The sequence below is a fragment of the Chroicocephalus ridibundus genome, chromosome 9 (assembly GCF_963924245.1).
Source record: "Chroicocephalus ridibundus chromosome 9, bChrRid1.1, whole genome shotgun sequence".
Taxonomy (NCBI): domain Eukaryota; kingdom Metazoa; phylum Chordata; class Aves; order Charadriiformes; family Laridae; genus Chroicocephalus; species Chroicocephalus ridibundus.
In genome coordinates, this window is record NC_086292.1 from 43,892,775 (window position 1) to 43,918,443 (window position 25,669).

Consider the following 25,669-nt stretch of genomic DNA (forward strand, 5'->3'; position numbering starts at 1 on the left):
GGTACAAAAATTTGTTCATATTTAAGGCCAGAGATAGTGCTGGAGGAGCAGTGAAAGGCAGGGTTCCAGGAATTTGACCTAGTAATTCTTCAGAGCCCCTAATATTTCCTCCCCTCTTTCCCTCTGTAAATCCCTGGCAAAGGCACATCTTTAAAATTACTGTCTTAAACTCCAGTGGAAAGGCTGGATCGGAGGTATGTTTTTATTTCAAGCTATTATATCTCAGTAAAAGCGTTTTCCTAATGACGGAGGAAACGTTTACATCCTCCTTCCTCCACGCTGCTCACGGCAGCGCCTGTGAAAATTCCCTATTTCTGAATGCAAAGCCGTTAGGAGCACGTTACCTGACACATGCAAGTCACTGCTCAGATGAGAAACAGGCTTCTCTAGACAATTCAAGGAGATGGTTTTACCTTTCTCCCAGCAATTTTTACATTTCCAGTATTATTCTTCTGTGATCGAGGGGAATACGATTTAAGCTTGAGATCCAGGCTCTGCTTTGCTGCAGCAGTTAAAATTCCTGGAATAGCAACAGTGATATTGATGATGCTGAGAGACACACAGCAAAGTAAACACATGTTATTTCCAGCTCTTTCAAAAATGCAAGAACAAACAAGGACAAAGTTAATAGGGAAATAACCACTTAGGAGCTTGACAACACAGTAAACAAGATTTAAAAAGCAAAGTTTGAAGCTTTGGAGTCGGGGTGAGATGGAGCTGAGCAGAGACCGGTACAAATATCCCTTTTAACTTTGGAAAAAACATAGATGATCTTATGTTTGCCGCTCAGGGATTTCGGGGATTTGCTCTTTACCAGTGAAATGTTCCAAAATAAAAATAAAAGCAAAACTATGTTTTGCGTCTGAGGAATAATACTTATTTCCTGTGGGCCTGTTTAACAAGGCGCTTGCCCTGTATAGAGAGTCCCCGGCTTTTGGGATCGGGAAGCTTCCTCTTAAATTAAGCCTGTGCTGCGCTCGTATTTTTGAGCGGACTCAAAACTTGCATGCATCACATAGGAATGATTCCTTCCCCCCCGGTAATGAGAGAGACCTAAATCATTGCCTCTCGCTCTTTAATTGCATTATGTTGGTTTTAGTTGATGATAAAGCCTTTTAATATGTGTTAAGCTCCGTAGACTAAGCATACAGGTAAAAGCCCAGTCCTGCTGGAGGATAAGCCTCTGTACAGCTGGTCAGCAGGAATGTGTACGCAGGCATCCAGTTGAGAATGAAGGCAATGAGAAAGAAATTCAGGTTTGTTATAGTATATAGATGTATCCCTAGAAGGTGCCTGCATTAAGATACGCATATTTATCTCGTGATCCGTCTGTCTCCAGAACTGAATTAGAAATACATAGTTTTCAGCTGTTTGGCTATCTCATGACAGCCCACAAAGCCAAGCCCAAATGTGCAAACATTTTATCTAATAAAACAAAAAAAAACAAAACAAAACTGATGGAAAAAAAGGAATCTTTATAGCTAAAACCTGAACTACATACATCCGCAAAGAGTTCTCATTGCCTTTCTGCTCCAGTTGTGACCTGTTGGAGAACGCTGCTCGGCGTTTGCGTTTCCAGCTAATTTGATAACGTGCTTTTTTTTTTTTTTTTGTGGTCGAAGCTTTGTCATTTGTTTCGAAGCTGTCATTTTTATTAGCCTCCCTGGCTGATCTTTTTGGGCTCTCGTCAGGTGGTGTATGTTCTCCATTGTCTGCCTGGTCTTGGCAAGCTGTAGGTCCTTTTATTGCCATATGACGTGGGCGTGCTTGCAGCAGTAGCCTGTAATTATACCCACCACAGGTGACAGTTACAAGAGAGCTTTGGTAATAATTTTAGCTGCCTGATCTGATGTTTATGAAGAGCGAACCCTCTTTGTGGTCTGGCTGGAGTTTGCTATATTGTTTTGTACTTTAGCAGTTTGATTTATGAAGCCCGTTTTTTGGTTTGATTCCCGCCCCCCCCCATCCTGATATATAACATCTTGTGTCTTTTGAAGTTCTGAAGTTTTGTGAGAGATTAGTGTAGATCTTATGCCGTTTTGCACATTTTCTCTTTACTTTTGCATATCTTGTATTTATTTTGCTTTGGCCGGCAGGGTAAAATGCCTGTTGCCGGTTTTATTTGTATATTTAACATCATTGAACTCCTTTCTCTAACCACATGTTAGCAGGTATGCTGTGTTCTCCTAGTTGTGACACTAATCACAGATTAGCATTTAATTATGGTTTTGCTTGTCTTTGACCATTATTTAACTGTTTTATAAAAGATCAAATTCACTGTCCCCAAAGGGCAGCGCTGGTTCCTTTGCTCCCCCTGGAATTGCAATACTTGCGTATGCCAAAGGTGAATTCAGCTCACGATTCTTTACTGTTGCCTTACAAATCCACATCCCAATGTTAGGAATTTGCTACAAAACATGTGGGAAAGACTGAAGTCTACACTGTCTGAAAGCTGGTTTTTTGTTGTTTGTTTGTTTTGTTTTGTTTTGGTGTATTTACTTTCCAGTTTTAGATTCTTTAGAGGAATTTAAGATTAAATGTCTCAAGAATCTCTGAATTTGTGAGAAAGAAGTAATTTGTAATTCTTATCAATTGACTGGTAGGTTGAAAAACAAGAGGAATTTATTTGTAACCATTTGCTAGCTTGTCTGGTCCTAAAGAGACAATATTCCAAATCAGAATCCAGTCACTTTTATTTTCCCAATTTGCCTGGTGCCTTTTCTGAAAGTTCACTGTATTCATAGATTAGAAATTGCATAAACAAAGATGAAATTAGTATTCTGAGTTTCATGAATACTGCATCTGTGTGATACGCATGAAACAGGAGCGTGAGAGAAGCTACTTACCCACCACTATTGGAAATACCAGAATTTGAGAAGCTTATGTGTAAAATTCCCAAAGTTTGGCATGGGTTTGCACTATGCAAGCCGTTTAGAAGAAGGTATGCAGCTCCGCCCAAACAAAAAAAAGAAAAAGGTAGGAAACCCATGGCATCTAATATGAAAAAGGTATGTATTAGGAAGTGAAATTGTCACGAAAAGTAAGAATTCTTTTCCTTTCTTAGGGTGTGCTTTTTTCCCCAGAACCCCAGGTGTATTGATTTTCTTTCAGTCAGGATCTGCTTGGTTTTGTCTCATTATTCACATTACTTTGACCTGGCACCTCTTAGAAAGTACTTTAAAGCACTTAGTTTTACAGGAAGATTGTAGACTTGACTCTTATCTCCCCTGTCATTGGTGGAGCAATCCTATCAGTATTTTGTGTTCTTTTCATCCTTTTTTTTTTACCTTTAAAAAGGCAAATCCTTTATTTTTAACGCAGATACAAGCTTAGAACAGTGCATTCCCTTGAAAGTTATAGTCAGTTTTTATTCTTCTAAAATGGGGGAATAAGTGAAGACATGTCTGTAGGTGGTTTAAATCACTGCAACTCCATTGACTTTAGAAAACCTACGTTATTTAACATGCGTTAAAAATCTCCATCCTCATTTTGGGGCAAATCCTGTGTGAATAGGAGTAGCAGGTTTCCTGGAGGAGGAAAATCCTGTAGGTGGCGATGGACCCCCATGAATGAGCCAGCTCTGGCATTCAGGCTTTTGTCAGATTTTTTCTGGCAGATTTTCTTTCTCTTGCTTGAACTATTTTATTTTTAATTTAATTCCCCCCGTTCTCTCAGCTCTAATCTAACACTAGTTGCAGAAATCTTGACAACTGGAAGAAATTTCCTATTTGAAGGTAATGCAACATTTTGGTTTTATGATGGAGACAGATGCACCTTGAGGGGTTTCTCTTAAGGCATTCTACTTCTTGTGGGGCTACTTTTGCCTTTTTTTTTTTTTTTTTTTAAGTAAGAGTTGGATGCTTTATAAGATCTGAAATAAAAGGGGCTTAGTAGAGAAGCTACAGAGCAAATACATTTTTTAAAAGCCTGTTTTCTTTTAGTTTTACTTTTCTTTGACTTAGTCTTAAGTAACCAGGAAGTTCTTGGGTTGTTTAAGGATAGCAATAGTAATAAAAATACTTAAGTCAGGATATTTCCCTTCCATTTTTAGTTTTTTTTAGCGTTCATCGGGAAATAAAGCTGGAGCAATGGGATGACTACAAAATCCCATAAATTTGATTTAAAAAAATATGTCCTATTAATAATAAATAAATGTGACTACTGCCACAGTAAAGGGTTACACTGGTAAAGTAGCATCAATAGAGTTTTGATCTCTTCCCCCACCACTTCATTAAAATTAAATCTATTAATTGTAATATCCACGTTGTAGTCAAGCATAGCTTGGTTTCAGGTGCTTTTCCGTTTTAAAGGCAGTGCTGTGATTTTTGAGAAGTTTTAATAAATATGTAAAACATGCAGTGTTTTGTCCTAGTCTATTATGCTGATTATTTTTTTTTTAAGCCTTAACATAACCCATGTAAAGTCAGCGTGTTTACTGAAAGATGAGTGTCATATGCCTCCACTAAAAATCTATTCTACTAGCTCCGGTTCAGAACTTTCTACTTGCTTTTTGGGAGAAGTCGCTGTCTTCTGCGCTTTCCTTCAGCTTTCATCTTTTAATGGAACAGAGGAGCTGCACAGCTCTGTATCAAAGCCAGTTGTCAACTTTCATTAGATGCAGTCTATTGTTTGTTCAGATTAGAAATAACTGCATTACACTTTGACTTTGAAGGCTTGTTTGTTTTTAAATATACTAGGTATATGTGACCTTTTTGTCATTTGTGATGCACTTGGCTTGACAAATTTGAGATACCCATTTAAAGAGCAGCAAAAACTATTTGTGATGCAGGTACTTCACAAAAGGCAGGTTTTGTACATCTAGAAAAGTGAAACAAAATCCTGCAGCTAATACAAAACATTGATAGATTCATATAAAGTATTGTTAGCTAGAACTGTACCTCAAATACATTGTATGGGGGGGAAAAAACCCACTGATTAGTGAGGCTGCAGCACCCGATTTTTGCAGTGGGTGGGAATCCAGTTAGCTGGTTTTAAAACCCCATTATTCATTGACCATACGAGACCGGTTCAGACATGGCCTCTGTCAGAACACGATAACAGGGAAGTCTAATTCCATCAGAAAAAATGCACAGAGCAAATTTTCTTAAAATGTTTAGAATATTAAATGGGAAATGCGTAATTGATACAGTGATATTAGCATTTTTGGTTTTTTTTTTTTTAGCCAAACACGCCCATCAGGAATTAGATGATGACTTGTTCTAGCGGTTAAGAAAACTTCCCCAGATACTTCCATGTACACATTTGGGAAAATTATTTGCAATGATATATTTCAATTTCCTTTATAAACTAGACCTGTCCTCCTAATTCCCCTCCCTTCAAGTCCCTCCACGGGGGGTTAAGAAATGAAGTATTTTAAAATTATGATCAGATAACTGTTTCTATGAATAAAAACCTAATCTCTGCTTTTTTTAAAAATAGATTTCTATTCCAAAGCTGGGAAATAAATAGTGGTGGTAGAAAGAAAATATGAGATTAATAAAAATGAAGACATTTTGCAGAGCTACTCTGGATTGTTTTAATCTTTTTTTTTTTTTTCTTTTCTTTGTTTTCTTTTTTGCTGGGAAGTAGTACTTCAGTAACAGCATGCACTGCAATGGCTTTCCTGCTTTCTATTTTAAAAGTTGTATGAATAGTAGCAGAGATAGTGATCCGTTAGTGCCCAGTGAATGCTGTCTTACACGCGGATACCTACAGTAACACGCACGGAGTGACTATGAGATCAAATGCTCTGGTTAAAAAGCCTTAGGGAAGCATTATGTGTCTGAGGTCTGATCTATTGTCTGGGAGGTCGGAGAGTGTTAATGCACTCTGCAAAGATTAGACTCCCTCTCTAATTGCTCCAACACTTCCTTAAAGGATTTAAACAGTCAGGAAAGGTGATGCTCCTTGTCAATTTTTGTCTTCTGACAGCCGTTGAAGTTTATCTGTCTTTCCACGGAGACCACTAGATCACGTAAAGCAGGCAGTGTCAAAAGCATGAACCCTGAATTAGGACTGAGACCAACGAATGCCATTATTTACAACTTCATTATTTCAGCTTTTAAATACTTTAAGGATCAGGGAGCAGATTGCTCTTACATGCCATTGCATTTACATTTGGTGATGGGAAATCCCGAAGTCCCACGAAAAGTTTAACTGGCTGAGTTGGATGAAAAGGCACCCTTTGGGTTCTGAAGTGGATCAGGTTATTTTCTGCCTCCCTTGGAGCACGGCTGGTGCTTTCCCACCGCATCTCTGCAGTACGGAGTCAGGGCATGCGAGAGCCACTGCAGTTGTATCTACCAGTGCTCGTGTACCCAGGCGCAGTGCTCACTCTGAGCTGCTGCCAGGTTCTCGTTGCTATTTACCCCAAAATTTTCCATTCCCTCGCTAAGTCTGATAACGATTTGATTTCTCCTGGTTCATAGAGCCTAAATCACGTATTAAAAAAGCCCAAAAAAACACCAGCTCAGAAATCTGCTAAAGCTCATGCAGGGAAGTTTTTCTGCTGCTTAACCAGCCTGCCCGTGCTGTCAAGTGCCGGCTCCCATCACTGGTTTTACATCCAATGGATCAGAACCACTTAAAAGAACCAGACTGTTACTGTGCAGCCTTAGCTATTTGAAAATCACTTTGAAGCACCAAATAGTTTTGTTGCTGGTTTGGAAGACTAACCTACTGTAATGGCTTACGTTTGTAAAGGGTGCTGCTTCTGCTTGGGAAAGCACTTTAAGAGCAAGGGATGAAAAAGGGTGAATGTTACTGAGAAAGGAGCAGCACGACTCAACCCCCAGAGAATTTGGAAGATGTAATATTTCTGCGACGGGGCTGTGGTATCCTAACGTTGACAGTAGGGTAATATTATTGTAACGAGAGTGGAATTTGACCCATCTTTTTAAAAATGTCCGTTCCTGTTTTGCAGACACGTGTGAGTGTCCCGTTTCCCTGCAGCTCACTCAACATGCCAGGTCCTGCCGAACAGAGAGCCGGCCTGTAGTTATTTTTTCTGGTGGATCAGAAGCTTTTTAATTTGAGATAGTGTCTGTGTTTTTGCTAGTCTTGCAGCATCTAAATGTGTTGGTGTATATAATCCATTTCACACATATAAATGTATAAATATGACCTATATAAATATACATACATTTAATGCCTCTTTTCTAGACTCTGAGCAGATGACTAATGCAGCTGTTCAAAGGAGAAAAGGATATTTTTTTATCTTTTTTTTTTTTTTTTTTTAAAAAAAAGCCCTCTTGGCTCTGAATCGGAAATTGAGGAGCAGAATTCATCAAGTGTATTCTGATCGTTCTCACATGGGTAGTTCCTCCTTCCCTTCCTGCATAGCATGTTCCTTTGCACTGTTGCTATATTACATGAAATGTTTCATCTGTATATAAAAATTAAAAATTCAAACAAAAATCTGGCCCACATGAAGAACAGGCCCTTTGGGCATATGGTTCATTATGCATATTCGTTTAATTACTAAAACACTTGGGATGTCTCTACTGCCCTTGCTTTCAACTTGTAAAGTTGGATCTGTTCTGCAGCACAGAATATGTTGAACAGGCATGTGTCATAAAGGACTTCAGTTTTCTCCTACTTAAAACTCTATATAATGTTCTTGGCTGGATTGTTAGAATTTACCGAATATTAGTTCAATCCACTGCATCAAAACAGCAGTTTGGGATCTCTTTTCCCTTAACACCTTCTCTAACCCCAAAAAGGCAAGTTTTACAGTGGTTAGTTCAGAGTTGTGTTTAGTATCGAAGTAACGTGAGACTAAGGATTTAGATTTCAGGCACATTCCCACAAAACACCTAAAGTCGCACGTTGAAGCTGTATAACTTTTATTAGCTAAGAAGGGATTGCTGTGATAGTGTGACTTTAATTGATTTTCAGGGCAAACAGGTGGTGATGGTTTAGGCATCCCTTAGTCTCCTGCCATTCCCAATTTGGAGCTACACATATAATAGCTTTATTAAAATAAACAATCTTCTGGCTTTGGTTTTACCTGAACAGCTGCTTGAAATTGCAAGAGTCTTGCAACTTTTTTTTTTTTTTTTTTTTTTTTAAGATTGTTCTGTATTTTGGAAAGCAAGATGCTATAGGTCTGCTAGTGGAAAATCTCTATGACATAGTCATGCTGTCAATGCTTAGGATTTTTTTGTATCGCCGCTGTTGTTGCTAGCTTACAATAGTAATGTATTTAGGGTATAATTACAGTGAGTCTCCCAGTCATCTTCATGCATTTGTTCTGTAATGCAGCAGTTTTGTCACACTGCAGATGATGAACCTGCTGAAATTGTTGAAGTGTGTTGTAATCGCACTCGCTGTTCTCGTGTTCGGGGTGTGTGTCGGGAATGGCAAGGGCTGGGGTTCAGTTACGATTTTTGCTCTACTCTTGGCTGTGGGAAATGGGTCTCGGGTAGGTGAAGAGACCTTCTGGGCTCCGGCACCGGGCTGTGGTGGGGAATCCCATGTACAGCATAAGGAATGAGAATAATCTGAAATTCTTTGCCTGAAAGGATGTCATTTTATTGCTTTATATGTGCTTTATGGGTGTTTTTAGATGTCTGCATTTGTGATCTGGGTTTACTGGAATTTTTTTTTAATTGAATTTTTTTAATTGAATTTTTTTGCTCCTTCTGCTCTGTTTCAGTATGGAAACATTTCTTTAGGGCTGGAGGTTTTGGAAAAGAGGGTACCAGACTGTTTTGCAGCATTAGTGTGTACCAGCATCCATTTCTCATTAATGTGGGTTTACTGCAACCTGATTTTTTTCTTTTTTTTTATGCCATAGCTGGAGACTGCCAGGGAAGTAACCTTGTGTGTGATCCTCCTGCCACTGAACACTGAATTAAGTCTAATTAAACATATTTGCTTTATTAGAGAGCCCTTTTTCCTTTACTTATTCGGCTATAATAGACGCCATGTACGTCAAGGAGGAAGTCATTAAAGTAGTTTAAACATATCGTTTATGCCTCCCATTTGCTACCAATTGTAACCCTATGGTGGGAGCCCAAAGTCAAGGAACGCTTCCACCAAAGTCTCTTTCCAGGCGCTGTACAATTACATCACCGCCTGACCCTCACTGCTGATGTTTCTCACAATGTTAACAAATATGTCTCCAAAGTAAGTGGACATTTATCAGCTCAGCTAATGATAAATTTTTTCGTGACCCTTTTAAGGTATTCACCTTGTCCAGAATAAATAAAATTAACCTACGTTTTTGCCTCCTTTTAAATAGCATGGATATTTTTTTTCTGACACTTTTGGGAAGAATTATTTACTATAAGATCAGGCTTTTAACTTGCATAATGCTTGTCTTCCCCGCAAATGGATCATAACTTTCTGTATGAAAGTAATTCCAAAACTACGACCCTGCTGATAAACAAACCAAAACATTCGAGATAAAAATGACCATTTAATTTAGCTACGATATAAAACAACAGAGGGTTGGTTTTTTTTTTTTGGCATGCCACCCCTCTTTGTTTTAGGATCTTCCCGCATTGCCGTTGTCTGTGATAGTTACCTCTTTAGGAATAACATGCAGATTTATTCCCCTGACCCACTCCCAGTGGATTACCCCAAAAGACAGAAAACTGTTGGAATATTTCTTTTCCCTGTTTTTTCAATCTTAAGCTTTATTGCTTGAGGGTCTTAACTGTATTTTACTTGGCACAGGAAGTGTAAAATAATGTTAGATAAAAACATGAGGGAAAAATTAGACCAGTCAGCATGCTAGCAAACAGCTCCTTATTCAGTGTCTGCAGCCTGAAAGGATTTGAAGTCTTTGACTCCGAAACTGTTGTACCTACATAAATATGGAACCCAAACCCTGTGTTGTTGTAGTCGGTTTTGTTTTGATTAACCTCTTTTGGGGTTAGGGATAAAGAGAAAGTAGCAGCCACAAGAAAACTGGATACGGGCACCCCGTTAGACTTGGGGATGGGCTGATCGGCTTTGGGATCTAAATGTATGTGTCGTAAAGGACAAAGACGACACCCCCAGACACGCACCTTTTGGTGCTGAAATTTGTCATCCGCACCAATTTGATGGATAATCTTCAAATATCTGGAAAGCACTGTATAAATCTTAACTTATAAATTTAACAGGGGATAAGTTCGGCAAAATAAACGTGAACTGAGCAGCTCTTCCCTGACCTCTCACGGAAGAAAGATCTCTCAGGATCTTGTTTTTAATTTCCTAGGCTGGCCAGTCTCATTAATGTAACCAAAACAATAAAAATAAAGGAAAACCCTCACTTCTTAGTTGCTTTGATTTTATTTTCTTGCTGTTTCTCTCTTACTGATTCCAAGCATTGTTTTGAATAAAGAATAAATCCATCGAACGTGGTAATGACACAAGTAATTCAGGATCAGAGTGAGGACATTTTCTAAGTGTTTGCAGTCTTAAGCGTAGCATCCAAACCTTCCCTGATGAAATTACCAACGGCAGTGTCCCAAGAGGATGGTGGAGAACAGATTGTAATATTGTCAACTCTTCTGATTTCACTGCAACTTTTGCAGACTAACATGCTTTTTCTTAAAGCGCCATTTCTTAGAGTCCTGTGATTGCACATGAATCACAGCTTTCATTTAAAACACAAATGAGTTTCTACTTCCTAGCAGCAGCAAAGAAAATGAGATCCCCCTGAAGAGGCTAAACCAGACAGTGATAAAAACGGCCCTAACACATATTGACTTAAACAGTATGAGATTTTTCGTAAGTTCTTTGGGGATTTTTTTTTTTTGTTGATTGTTTTATGCCTTATTTTGTTGGAGTGGGGGGCGATGGGTTTTTTCTTTTCTTTTCGAATGTTCAAACTGGTGTTAAAGTTGTGACCCTGATGACCATAGTTCCTATCCTTCGAAGGCTTTATTCTAGTGCACCTTTCCCTTGTTGCATCCTCACACGTAATGTAAATTGTGACGCCGAAGTTGGGTGTCTTGGATTTCCTCCCCCGCCCCAACCTCATCCTGGGCCACTTTCTCAGCAAGCTGCAGACGGGACAAGCAGGCATGTGGGACACGTGGGTATGGCAGCAGGACATTCAGCCCACGCAGGTAACTGAGGTGGGCAAACGTGGCCACGTTGTTTCTGTTAACCCAAAGCATCTTCTGAAAATAAAAAATCAGGTAGATCTACATAACAGCAAATTGTACAAACACATCCTTTATTGCTACTTCTCACTTCTGTGCACTCATGCATGTAGTACAGATTGAGTTATTTTGGGGCAGAATATTCGATGTTTTGGTTTAGCTTTGTGTTGTATAGGTGGATTTTTTATGTGTGTCAGTCTGTGTTTTTAGATTCCAATTGTGTTTGTGCTTGCAACAGGGAGCTTGTGTAGAAGAGCTAAGCTTTTTGTCTGTGGTACACCCTTAAAAAATTAGGAAGTTGTATGTGTGGAGCAATGCAGAGATAATTTGTAATGTGGCATAAATATTTAAAGATCTCTATTCCTGCAGGTCATTTTTGATTTTGGTCATCGCCATTCAATACAGCGCACGTTTCATACCGCCGCCGAGATGCTCTGTGTTCTTTTGCTGAGGACACAAAAAGCAAATTGAATCTAAAGTAAATAGGTTTCTTCTGACAGTGCCGGTTTATTTAAGTATAATTTCTTTTCCTGCCATGTTCTTCGTTATTGCATCGCAATGAGGGAGCGACTCTGCTCATAACTGACCCCTCCTTGAGCTCCAGCTTGGTGGCTATGAGTGGTGTAGGAGCGCTCTCAGCTGAGCATGGCGCAGTGAGAAAGCATTGTACGGATGCAGGAAGGAGAGTATGGGTAAGAGCGATTCTGAAATGCATCTTTGGAAAAGGATCTGTTCTTAAAAAAGAAATCTTTGGGAGAGGGACTTCAGTGGGAAATACAGGCTACGTGACTGCCTCAACCTTTATCTGCCATGCCCTGAGGTGGGGCTATATTAGACTAATTTCCGTAATTGTTATAGGCTTCTTTTTTAAAATATTCTCACTAGTCCAATGCACAAGCCAGCTCAAGAGCCTCGTTACTGCACTCAGCACCAGGCTGAGCCCACAGCGTGTACCCTGATTTCTGATTGTGTTGGCCCAACACCACCGTGTTCATGCATCCATATTGCCCGTAGCTGGAAGAGATACCTCTGTATATACAGATATATATACGCATGTACACGAATGTCCTGCTCTATGTCAGCGTGTTCATTCTCCTCTTTACTCTTTTACTCTCCCTTTCTGAGGGCAGGAATAAGTATCTGTCAGAAATAATTTGTTGTCGACAGGCTTATTGCCTCCAAGGGATTTGAATGCCCTTTTTGGGGAGCCAGTATCTTACGTTATTGGCTAATATTCTGTATTTTGTTTGGGGCAGAGGGATTGAAAGCTTAAGAAAAAAAAAATGCTCAAGAGTTTGTCCCTGAATATTTAGCTGCAGAAATTTCTTCTTTTTTATAGAGACCGTTTGTGTGTACACGGCAACTTGAGGCTACATAACCAGAGATAAGTTAAAAATATGTAATTCCTCTCCCCTGTAAATAAAGGGGAGCACATCTTTGTCTCAAATCAAAATCAATGTTTTGGTTTAATTAAAAACATAACTCGGACATTCAGAGCAGTATCAGCTCAGGTTTTTCTCCTGGCTTCAGGAATTGCATAGACCGTGTTTATAAATTGCAAGGAAACTTTTGACGAAGCTGTTAGTAGTTTAGAGTTCAGTTAAATTGTGTGTGGTTTTGAAACTTGGAGTCTCAAATAATATTTTTCACAGCTCCGCTGATGAGGCATTTCATTAGCATTGGAGCCTACACTGGCTGAGAAAATAACCTTTTACCATAGGTTCCTTGCATGCATTTAATCGCCTTTCACTTTTATTTTTTCCATCTGATGGAATGTATCCCTCTCCTTCTCCCATCACTGTTGTTTTCCAAGAGTTATTCTGTCCCACAACACAGTATCTCTTACTTCTCCAGGAAGACATATACCAGGTCAAAAAGAGCTTGTTTCGTAGAGTTAAAAAAGTTATAATTACTGTGTAGAAACATTACACAGAAAATCCTATCTAATGCTAGGTTTCTAAACCTCTTAAAACTGTTCTATCCCACGACTGTGGGTTTGCTGGTGACAAATGTTTTATGGGCATACTTTAGTAGACACCCGTCTAAAATCTGTTCTTAATAGTCAGATCCTAAATGGAAACCAGAGGGGCAGAAAAACCAGATTTGAAACGTGTTTCTAAGGGTTTGTTTTTACTTTCAGTTGAGACTGCCTTCTCTCATCTTTTGTACTGCTGTCAAAAGGGCCACTCTCATGGTTGTTCAAACTCCATGCTTCTTGACAGGAACAGTTGGACCCCTCTTCAATGATTTTCAGATGAAACGGCTTCCAAACCTCCAGAGCTTTAACTTGTAGTTATTAGGCCCTTTGAAATAGCAACACATTAATCAGCTGAAATCAAGTGGTCCTTTCTCCAAGGCTGTGATATTGCTGTTCTCTTCTAGGTAGAACTCTAGTCTAAATATTAGTTTCAAGAGCTCTTTTTTTTCCCCCCCTCTAGATCTGTCTATCTCATTTCTGTTTCTATTTTGATCATTGCTTTACAATGCTGTGAATTAAATCGTTCAGTTCTATAATAGGCTTTTATACTCTCAAATTGCATTAAAAGAAGTAACGCAGAAAACTAGCTTCCACTTGTTTGACTTTTTTTTTTTTTTTAGAAGTTGGCTACCGTCCTTTTAAATTCTCTCATGCACAGTATGAAGCCCAGCAGAAAAGGTGTCAGTGATGTAATGGATTATATCTGACAGAACTTGGTCTAACGATGATGTGAAACATTGAAAAACTTACGGTTTGTTAAAACTGGATCATTTGAAATGGGGACTTGGATTCTGTCCCTGACTTCTGTAATATTGAGCAAGTGATCTGAACCTATTAATGACTTCCCTTACCAGCCTGTGTATTTAGGCAAAAGATAGTCTAGGGATTACAAGAAATCAAGAAGGAATTGTTCCTTACGATAGCCATCATATACATCAGTGGGTGAACCGTTCTTGAGTTTTGGCAAAAGGTACTGCTCAGAAAATAATTTAGGGAGGATAATGCCAGAGCTTCTCCCAGGCATAAGGTATCGCTGGGGAGAAAATAAAAACATGCGTGATTGAGGCGCTTGTAATTTGGGGTGTGTGTCTATATCACAGGGCTGCTGATGCTGTAGTCAGTGTCAGGGAGCTTCATGAGAGTTGATAAAATAGGACATGGGCCTGTTGGAGAACTGCTTTGAAAGCTGATGCTGCAGAACTACTCAAAAGGCTGTTAGAATGCAGAAATATTTCTATTCGCTGTGTAAACACCCTCAGAACTTTTATTATGTACTGTATGTTCACAGCAATCATTTCCCATACCTCCGAGGCTAAATAATTTCTGAATAGCAAAATCAATTTGTCTTGTGTCTGTGTTGTGTCACGGTAATGAAAGTTCTCTCCACTGCCATGGCAGCAGTAAAGCAACTCTTCTTCAGGGGATGTGGGAACTCTATCAAAGCATCGCTGTCTGAGTTATAACTCAGCAACTGATGAACCAGTCAGCATTAGAAAGGAAGCGACAGCATGCCTCAGCTATCAGTTGAGACTGCAGTGAGATTTTGTAGTTCAGTTTTGAGTTTTATTTAAGATCTGAAACTTAATAATACACGAAATGTACTGTTGGATCGAAAATCACCAAGGTCTTGATTTTGTATCTTGCCTAAATGACCTGTGATTGCAAGTTTGTATTATACTTGCGACTGAGCAGAATGGTGTTCATATAGGATGGTGGCAGATGCACTAAAATTGGTTCAAGTCCTGCAAGTGAATGAATGAAGAGAGGTTCCTCAAGAGCTTCATTGACTCCTGTAGGACTTTGCCTAGCTGCCTGCCAGTGGAGTGTTTTTGCTGCGTTAAGAGAAGACTGAGTTTGCTAATACCCAGGGAGATGATGTAAATGCAACCTCCTCCAGCAGGCTGAAGCAAATGTTTTGAATTAGTACCTGGCAATATGAATTTCCATGAAGGGGTTTACATAAGGATCAAATGTATGTATATATGCGTGTGTCTATTTTTATCTGTCTATATATACCTGAGATAGATCTCTCTGTAGATACGTACAATGACAGGTCCTTGTTCTTTAGAGTGACATTTGAGGTAGGACAGAAGATGGTATCACCTTCAGTTTGTCTTACAAAGCAAGTAGAGATTCATCCAAGGGAGCTGGAATAGCTTCAGAGGAACTCATTCAGGTTAGAACTTTTCATTTATGGAAAACTCTTTAGCTTGGAATATCACGGTTTTTGAAGTCTTTATTAACTGAAGCCATGCAAGACTCCTGTAAGACAGATCAAGTACTGCGCCTTCTTGGCCAGGATTCTTGTGTTTCTGTTGCTTTGCTTACATGTGAAATGTGGCTGTTGGAATCATTATCACTTCTAATTTTTTAGTGTGTTGAACAGGAGGATCAAAAATAAAAAAAAAATCAAACCCAAATCTTCTTCTGTGTTCCTATGCTGCAAATCAATAGTATGGGGATATATTGTCTGGATGTCAGCCCATTTTATAAATGAATATATCTCAAAGATTGTTTTACTGGCCTACAAATGCCAAGAACAGGATGACAGTCTAATTCCTTGCATAGCAACAGCTAACATAAAATCAGGTTCGCTCTAGAAAATGCAGCTGCTGTTTGGGCAGGATTATGGATACAGTCATTGTTTCTTGGTTTATGTTTAGCCCCTGGTAGATATTAACTGTCCATTCGTCCCACGTCAGACAAGTCTTTTTGTTGAAAAGTTACAACAGCTGCTGTTTTGTAGGGGTATAAATTCTCACCCCACTGAATGTAGTGGGAAGTGCTGCTTCGGTACAGTGTGGTTAGACTTTCAGGTCCATAACACAAAATACATTGCCATAAATATCCCATTCTGCAAGTGCCGGCGTTGCCTTTATGTGTAGTGTCTGACAGGCCAAAGATGAAGCGAGGTAGAGATTTAGCTTTCTGATCACCCCTAGAGTTTTCCATTCGTTGCAGTTTGAGATACATTAACTGGATCTGACTAATTTTCTCCTACCTCTATTATTCTAAAAATGTATTTTTTTGTTTCTGATCATTCCAGGTTCCTTTGGGGAAAGAAAAATCAGATAAATGTGTTTGTGCCTTGTCTTTAAAGGAGAGTGTTTAAAATAGCTTCAAGTTACTACCAGCATTAGGCAGTTCTTCTGGAAACACTATGTATGAGTAGAAAAGGAAATGGGATCACAACATGCATTTTATGGCAGTTCTGGATTTAGTTTATTAACTTTGCATTGCCAGCCACTCTAAGTTTGAAGTCTGTTCAGGTATCGTTGGTACTTGTAAGATAGGATTGCAGTTTGGCTTGGTATCTTTTTTTTTTTTTTTTTTTTTTTTTAAATCCTAAGTGCTTTTTAAATCCCCATCATGTTAGTTAAATGTTCTGCTGATATGATTTGCAGAACAGACCTTCAGAATTTGGCTTCTGGTTTTGCTATTAGCGGATTTTGTCAGATACCACTCCAAACGCACAAACTCATACCGTTTCTGGGCAGAGACGCTCCGAGCAACCGGTGAAATCAGAATATGCTGTGCTGAAAAATGGCAAGGGTATGGGAATGGAGACTAGGCTTACTGGGATCCCTTTCCAAAATAGTGCATCACATGCATCCTAGAGCCTTGCCTCCTGGAAGGTGATGGTCCTTTCTCTGTGCTGCTATGCCAAGAACATGGGTGGATTAATGGCGAAGATGCATTTGCTGAGTCCCCTGTGGAGTGACGAGGGAGCTGGATGGCTCCTGTTGCACAAGAGGAAGAAACTCTCCTCTAGCCTGTGAAAGACCCCCTGGTAATTAGGGTTTGATGAAGCGGATGAGCAGGTTTACCTCTGTAAGTGGGTCTGTTATACACTAAGGACAAAAGGCTTTCAGGCTTCAGGGGGTCCCGAGAAGGAGTGAATAAAGCCTTCAGGCTAACCTTATGTTTGTGGCCTTGTGCTTCGCCAGAAACAGGGGAGGAGAAGCTAACAAATGGCAGCCTAATGGATTCAAACAGAATAGGAGAGCATGCTTTGCGAGCAGATTTTCATTGCCAAAATGATAATATGAATGAGGTTAACAGAGATTCAAGGATGAATGTATATAGGGATAATGACTGAAAGGCTTTCTTATATGGCTTTCGCTTTAAACACTTGTTTGTGTTCCCTTCTGCTGCTTTATTTCTCCCAGGTATTCGTGGTCACCGTCTGGAGCGTGGAACTGTACATGGTGCCGCTGGCTCTGCTGGTGCTCTTTGCATACAACTTCTCCCTCGTCACAACAGGGAAGGTCAACAACACCCAAGATGCCCAGGCAAGTAAAGTGGCAGTAACATTTCTGGCAGCCCCCAGCTTGAATTTGCCCTTGAGCAAAATGTCATGCATTTTAATGGTATTAAGCTAGTTGTGTAGCTAACAGCATTTTTGTTTCAAAGTTACTGAAAAGAAACCTTAAGCCTCTCAATTCTGAGGATTCAATTCAAGCAATAAACCATTCAGAGTAGTAGGAGAAGATGAAGAGAGTGTGTAGGAGGGGGATTTCACTTACTAAATAACTACAAACACTTTACAAACACTGATAATTCATGATTCACAGAAGAGGAAAGTCAATAGAAGCCAAGAGAGAGGTTAGTTGTTTTTAAACCTTGTCCTGCGTTCTGAGAATTCAAGAAGCCCTTATTACTCCTCCCGATGCCTCACTGTTAAATGACAAATGCTTTTCCCCCCTGAAACTTAACCTCCGTTTTTTTAACTTGATCTGGGAGAAAAAAAGATTTAAAAACAAAAATAATTTCCGCATGTGTGGCAAAGCACTACTCTTGGGGTACGAGATACTGTTTGATGTTGACCGCTGTCTTTACTTGCATAACAATGATAATTACATTTAGAAATTAGTAAATTAATGGATATCCATAATATTCTGTTTTTAAATGTGTAACAAGTACAGTAATGAAATGCAGGCCAAATTACAGCACCTTTCTAACTTTTGATAAAAAGATGGTTGACATTTGTACCCGTGAAGAATACCTTTACTCAAACGAATCACATGGATTTTATATAAAGAAATAATGTTCTAGAATTAAAAAGGTCAATAGCTGCTTTATTAGTTTTAGCAAGAAAAATTGCTCCTTGCTCAGTTTTCATCCATTCTCAAATGGAAAGATTGTTAGAAAGTAGGGAAAGTTGCATTATCCAGACTAGGAAATAGACTTGAGTTGAAAAAAAAAGGCAAAATAAATGTTTTTCTCCAATTTTAGCCAAGTCCAGAATAATGTAGAAAGATATTCTGTGTCTTCAGTGACTACTTTATTTCATCAAGAAAATAAGAACTTCCCATGTGGGAGAACCACAGGCAAACGGGTGTTTTTGATTTTAGTACAAAAGACGAGATAAAATAATAATGATTTACCCAGGAAAAAATACAGAGAGAACACCTTCCAGCACCCATCACTCATCCTATGGTGAGTTTGTTGCATGTTCAAGTGAGGAGAGTCTCACATAAGTCAGCAAAATTGAGCAATACATCATTTAGGTGGATACTGCAAAAAGGCTGTATCTGAAAATACAAGTTAATTGTAGTGATGCTGAAGAAAGGTCCATCAGAAAGTTGGCCCTTTTGCTGTCACACATCCTGCAAGCAATGCAATCCCGTGAAATTCAGGGGTGTATTTTGCATAAGCAAAGTTACACATCTGCCTAAGTGCTTTGCAGGATTGGGATCATATGGAACAAGTAGTCAAAGTGCCTTTAATATTACCTGATTTCTTTTTTATGTGTGCCTATGATTCTAACCATCTGTAGGTCAAAAATAGACAATCAGGTGCTACCCTTAGCCACATCTGTCCTGCAGATGAGAAAATGTTTTCTTCAAAATACTGACGCTTTTTACACAGTCATTTATTTGTTTTTCGCTTCTTCAGACCTTGGCTGCATGTGCACTGCCTTTGGTTTTTGTGTGCCAGCACGCACATTTCATGTACATAGAAGAATGCGAGCAACGGTATTTGCAAAAGTAGACCTCTAATACTCTCTGATTTCTGCGCTATAAAATGGGAATAACAGTATTAACCTTGTACGCATGATCCAGTTGCCAGGAGGCTAAATTCGTGAATATTGGTAAAATGGTTTATGATTTACAGATGGGGAGCTTCTATAGAAATGTAGACCATGATTGGTATTAATTCAGCTGCTCAGGGTATTCCAGAGAGCCAAAGAGTAAATCTGGGTGTCTGAGCTCTCAGTACCTTCTGTGTTCTAGATGCATCTGCTTTTCTGGGGAAAACAAACAAACAAACCAACCAACCCGGGGAAGAAACCAACCCAAACCAAAACAGAAACACCCAGCCCCACAAAAAATCCCAAATCCAAAACACCTTTTATTGTGATTCTTCACATTCTTTGCATGTTTGCTGTATTTAAACTTGTAGTACACTGATTCAAATGTACCTATTAAATAACCAAGAAAAACTTGGAGGACTGCGTTAAAGGCTCAGCTTATGAAATAGCTGAATTGAAGGCCAAGTGCCTCCTCATTTCAAGCCTTAGCCAAGTCTTTTGTTTTCTCCCCTACCTGTCAGCATAGAACTTACAGGGAGGAAATAATGCTGCATAGAAATCTGACTGTTATTCATGAGAGTACTTTCATACTAATGTATTTCCTAACGTCTAATGTTTCAGTAGTGGCCCTAAAGGGAGGGAGCAGTCATTGTGGCAGTGAGGATGGAACAAACTGGCTTTAGAGTCCTCAGCCTTAACGTACCGCCTGGTTCATTTATCAAACTACGAACAAAGCTGTTTACAGACAGTAAGAAAGCCTGTTGCCTTCAAACTACTGGACACAGCCACTAATGCTTTATTTAGAATTAAAATTTGTATAGGGTCTTGCATGCTTTGTTCAGGTTATCACAAAAAAAAATATAAAAGTCCTTGAACACAAAATGTTGTTTCTGAAAGGTGAAAGTGGTGGGTTTTTTTGATGACTTGCAATAGAAGTGGGAGAAAACGTGTAGTGAAATGTTGTGGGAGTATCATAAGCTTTTTGAACACTGCCTGTCACTGAAAAATAAGTGTAATGTTTTGTAATATGGACATCTGCTTTTGCAGGAACTTATGGGCTTGGATGAAGATGAGGATGAAGATGATAAGGTAAACGTATCTCATGATTGCTTTAGCTACATTCAGAAGGAACATGGGAGAGCACAAACCCCCCATTCTGTCCTCATGAGATCTTCATTATTTATCTGTATTAACTGGGAAAGCAATTGTTACCAGTTTGCTGATTGGCAAATTTGAATGTATGAAAAAGCTTGGTTTGTCTATCAGTCAACAATGGCGTTACCTACATGAGACCTCTCAACATGGATTGAATCTGAGCAGTCCCCAGTTTGTGCTTGAAATCATAACAGGCACATGTTCACGTGTGTGCACTGCCGGGTGTGTGTATATGGGTGGATGAGGTGCAAAGACATGCCTGAGTACGTAAAATCCCCCATCGCTTCCATTTCAAGTGCTGGATGACATTCTGTACGAATGGTTTTCCCCAAATGGTTTGGCATTTCCATTTCTGTAGGCCAGAATTGGTGTTATTTGTGGAGGACTGGTTAGAATTTTCTCTACATTTCTTTCAAAGCCTGGAAGAGAAATAGTTTTAGTTCATCGGAGGAAACGTAAAAAGAATTGGAATTGGCAAGGCCTGTTTCTTATTTTATTGGAGTGTACTTACTTACTCTTCTCACTATGAAAAATTCATTGGATTTTTTTCAAGTTTATCAAACCACAGTGACAAATGATAAAAGGATTAGAGGGCATGACATATGAAGAAAGATTAAGAGAACTTAATGTATACAGCTTGAAAAAACATAAGTAAGTGCAGGAGGATCTGATAATCTATAAATACTTTAAAGCTAAAAGGTGAGGAATTATTTAACGAGCAACAGCATGCAAAGGAACATTAGCTGTTAGGAAAAAATGTTCACATGGCAATGTGAAACTTTCAAATTGCATACTAAGTTAATAAGCCTCTTCTTGAATATTCTATGTTTTAAGACTTGTTACAGTGAAATTGTTGATCATTGAGAAGTAAATCAATACCACAGTTAGCAAGTGCACCTTAACTTCTCTCAGTCACAGCTACTAGAATTGAAGCTCAGCAGACTAATTGCTGGGAATAGTTATTTAAATTTAACCTGCTCTTCTATGGTGGTTATATTTTAATGAGCAACCAGAAGTTCATCAAAGTTATAAAGCTGAACTTCAGACAATTTAGTTGAATTACAGATTTCTTGCAACACACGATAATTGTTTAAATGTTCTCATTTATAATTCACTCTTTGCATCGTGAAATTGGTCAACTACGTGGACCAATATCTGGAACTCATCAGAAGGTGCTAAATGAAAGTTGCACCCTTTTCAAAAGAATACTGTGTATCTCTAAAAGTCAGTAATTTCTGTTTTGTGGGTACCCAAAGCTAAACACCTGTAAATGTTGACCCTACGTCTTATTTGTGTGATGCCTAAAGGTGTAACTTATTCACTGGAACAAATCCATTTACATTCTTCATTTTTAATATTCCTCTTTTTCATTTGCAAGTGCTGAGGTGGGAAAAAAAAGGTAAAAAATTTATTAAATAGGTATTTAATCCTCTATTTCATGTGCTGTGCAACAGAATCATTGCTGCACAGACGAAATATTCTAGGTTGAGTTTACCCTAGATATAGCTCTGATGACTTTGGTTCTCTCTATAAATACAACTATGTAACTTAAATATGGATTTAACCACTTTGCATTTTTGCCACGTCCCCTCTCCTCCCTTCCCCCCCTCCCCCAGCCAAACAACTTCACTGTCATTTTCTTCCTTGGTTTCTTTTGACCAAGTATGCAGGTTTGGGAATACTCCTGAGAGTCAATGTTGAGCTGGTGATAACTTGGCCCTACCATTTTTTAATCAGCGTTGCCTCTGTCTCCATTTCATGACTCTTTGAAATGGAGAACTGGTAGAACTGGCTAAAGCTACTCACAATACTCACAATTCCAGCAGGCTTTCTCATCAAGATAACACTTTATATCCCAACACTACAGCAATAATCATAGAATCATAGAATGGTTTGGGTTGGAAGGGACCTTAAAGATCATCTAGTTCCAACCCCCTGCCATGGGCAGGGACACCTCCCACTGGACCAGGTTACTCAAAACCCCATCGTAATTCATAACTTGTATTAATAATAATTCATAACTTGTATTAATTGATTTAATAGTGTTATGAGTCTATGGGATTCTGACACAGGATTACCGGGAGAGAGAATCGACAGTCACTACGTGTGTCCCATGTCAATCTCTGCGCAGCACTACCTTAATGTCTCCATCCTGTCCTGGCTGTGTCCCCCTTGCATCAGTGATGGACCAGGCTTGCACTCTGATGACTTGCATCTTTAAGTACATTAGGTTATTCTGAGGGACTTTTCCAAGTCTGAGGGTGGCCAATGCTCTCTAGGGAGTGTAAGAAAAATGTAATTTTATGACATTATCTCATGGCAATGTCAACATTTAAACAGATAACTATACTTTAAAAAGAAGTCTGTGTGGTTTTTTTTTTTTTCCCCTCTCTAACACAAGAGCTCCTAAAGTTGAAATTTGCTAGTTGGGTTGTGGTATAGGAGGTCACTGTTTCTGTTTCCTATCATCATGCTGTATCAAAATACTCACACACATAGCCTTTCTGGGTTCTGCTGCATGTTAGACATAACAGACCATGCTTCTGGGAATTGTAACGCACCCTCTAAGAGATGAACTGTTTACAAATTATAAATACACAGACGCTTAGTTCAAAAACCCAAGAGCAGATTAACTCCCTCCACCTAAACTATCTGTCTCAAATGACAGGGCTTAATTGCCAACTCCCCCTTTTTTCCCCCCTCTTCCCTCCCCAAATACCAGCATGGAGGACTGTAAGAGATAAGAGAGCTCTGTCCCTTTGGCACAAGCTCTTTGGTGGATGAATGCCTTCTCGGATTTGTGCCATCTTGGACATAGAGTTCAGGCTGTGTCGTGTCAGCTCTGGGGTCTGTCAAGCTGTCCGAATAAAGATTGTTTTAAAATTACATCACTGAAACATCTTTCGCCTGCCAGTAGAAAGGTATAGACAAGTTACATGCAGCTCAATGTAAGTTGTCTGATCGTTGACCATTTCTATTTATTTTACCTTTTTTTCTCCTTTTTTTGACAACGACTGTAGAGCTTCAAGAGCAGACAGTTAGCCTGTTGAATGAATGTATCGTAGCATCCGACTGGAAGGGGTCTTGGAGTCTTCTCATGATCTTAAGTTGCCTGGATAAAAGTTTGCAGCTACTCTAAAACAGACAAAACTGAAATTACTACTATTTCCAGGTCTGGTAACTGATTCAAAAGAAAATCAGAGACACAAACTAAATCAGCAAAAATTCCTGTTTTGTTTTGGGGTTTTTTTTGTCTTTTTTTTTTTTTTTGGGGTGTGGGGGGGTGTCTATCCAGTGGTGAGCCAATCTAGCCCTGCTTGGCTAGTGGGATGTAATAGGGAAGGATCAGATGACACTGTGGCTTTAAGCCAAGTTCTTTGGCAGCTTCCAAGAAATGTTTAGTATCTCGTGTATTGGAAAAAAGAAAAGTGGGGAAAAAAATCCCCAAAGAAGAAACATCCAATGTTTCTAATGTAGGAAATTCTCTGTCAAAAATAGCTACCAAAAATATACAAAGTTTTACGAACAGAGTTCAAAAAGACTTCAGCTGAACAAATTAAAGTCAAATTCATCCAGTAGCAAACAGCTGACATTTTCCATTTGAGTTAGATTCAGCATGTGGAAACCTTCCGTATGGATCTTATTTGTACGGGTGGATTACGATGAAAATTGCATTAATTTTCTCCACAGTAAAGGTCAGTAATTGAAACATGAACCAAGAGTCTATTGTGTAAGATGCTATATCCCCATACTTAGGAAAGGTCATTGAAGACAATATCATCTCATTGTTTTCTTCCCTGGAAGTATAAATAATTTCATTAGTTTTTCTTTTTCTCCTCAGTACAACAATTGCAATATAATATTTCAACATCTCCCATTAAGATTGCTGAAGAGAAATGATGGTAAAGACTTGAAAATACCCCATGATACACAGGATATGTTCAGGCTAACAAGGGGCACCTATCTCCTCCACAAAATTATGGGCAAGATCATGTCCTAGAAAAAGCCACAAGGTGTGCGTTTGTGTAGGCATGGACTCCCTTAAATTGCTGCTCTTTCTTCAGTCTTTGTGGCTTCAGTCTTTCAGTTCTTTGTGGCGTCTCTCTCGCTGCTTCCTAATGAGTCTACTCACAGACCAGGCATACGTTAGTGATGGAGAAGCCTAAGGGACAGATTCTGCTGCTTGCCTGCGTTATGCTTGGTGCAAAGCTGGAGGATGGCACACCTAATCATCTGGTCTTGCAACCATCTTGACTAGAGTGTTTCCAGGTATCACTTAAAACGCAATTATAGCTTCTGTAAGTTTTCTCCAAGCTTCTTATTAACCTGATCAATGTCTGGTTAAGACAGAGTGCAGGAGTTGCTCTGGTTGTGCTTTTCTCTTTGTTTGGGAGCCTCCTGTGTGCAAGAAGCTGAAGATAAATGGTCTGTTGTCTTATTTACGCTGCAGCATTGTTTAGGACTGCTCTTATCCGTAGGCATCCCATAAACTGGCACAATCCTTGTCCCAGCATCATGCCCTAGGTTCATGATTCATAGGTTTAGGAGTGGTGGGAAAGAGGAGGTGGAAGGAGGGATTCGCAGAGGGCTTTTAGATATCCAGCGGACTGTGGTATGGCGCTCTCCCCATAGAAACCTTAGCAGCCCTATGGCGGTCTGAAATTCTCCGTCTCGTCCTGGAGGTGGGTAAGCCAACAGTGTAGCTTCTCTAAATCTCTGGAGAAATACGAAGTAGCACTAGGCAGGCCGCCGGACTGAGCACCTACACCTCGGGGAGTTCTTGCCCCTTAAACATTCCGACTATTTAAAATGTTGTTAAAATTTATTTTGAATTGGCCAGATGTATGAATAGGTCTATCTTTCTCCTGTACCCCAAATTGCTGAAGATCATTACCTAGATTACAGATGATGATCCTGTAGTTTAGGTCTAATCACCATGTGGTTGTTCTTAGGTCTCGTGTATCTCCAGGAGAAAGCACTTATTTTGACCAAAGCTTTTTTCTTTCCCCTTCCCTTTTTTAAATCAAAGATGACTGATGACTTTTAATCTCCATTCACGCTTCTTTCTTGTTGCTTCTTACACACATGTTCCTCACCTGAATGCTGTTTTATTTTGCTGTGACTACTAGTATTGCTTTAAGACTTGGAGCCATACCGCCAGACTTTGGGTTACTTTACATCCCTATGCAAACGTGAACAAGTACAGAAAATGCTTCTTAAACCCTCTACATTTCACGCCTGTGCAGAGAGAGAGCAACAGAATTATGACCTAAGCCTCTCCACATAATCTTTTTCCTGGGTTGGGCTTAGGAGACTTTTGCTGGTCCTCTGGGTACAGATGAAATTTGTCTAATGTAAGCAAAGAAAGTGTAAGCATCGCTGAACAAGGCGTGAAGTGGTCGT

At 39.3% G+C, this 25,669-nt stretch overlaps 1 protein-coding gene across 4 annotated transcripts in view; it reads left to right on the forward strand.

Moving 5' to 3' along the window:
* The window catches only part of MCTP2 (multiple C2 and transmembrane domain containing 2), a 129,328-nt gene that overhangs the window by 87,858 nt on the left and 15,801 nt on the right, over nucleotides 1–25,669 (forward strand). For all 4 annotated transcript variants that reach the window (XM_063346613.1, XM_063346611.1, XM_063346614.1 and 1 more), the window contains 2 exons: nucleotides 17,247–17,369; nucleotides 20,159–20,200. In XM_063346613.1, coding sequence (XP_063202683.1) covers nucleotides 17,247–17,369; nucleotides 20,159–20,200 — 165 coding nt within the window. The remainder of the gene's footprint in view (nucleotides 1–17,246; nucleotides 17,370–20,158; nucleotides 20,201–25,669) is intronic.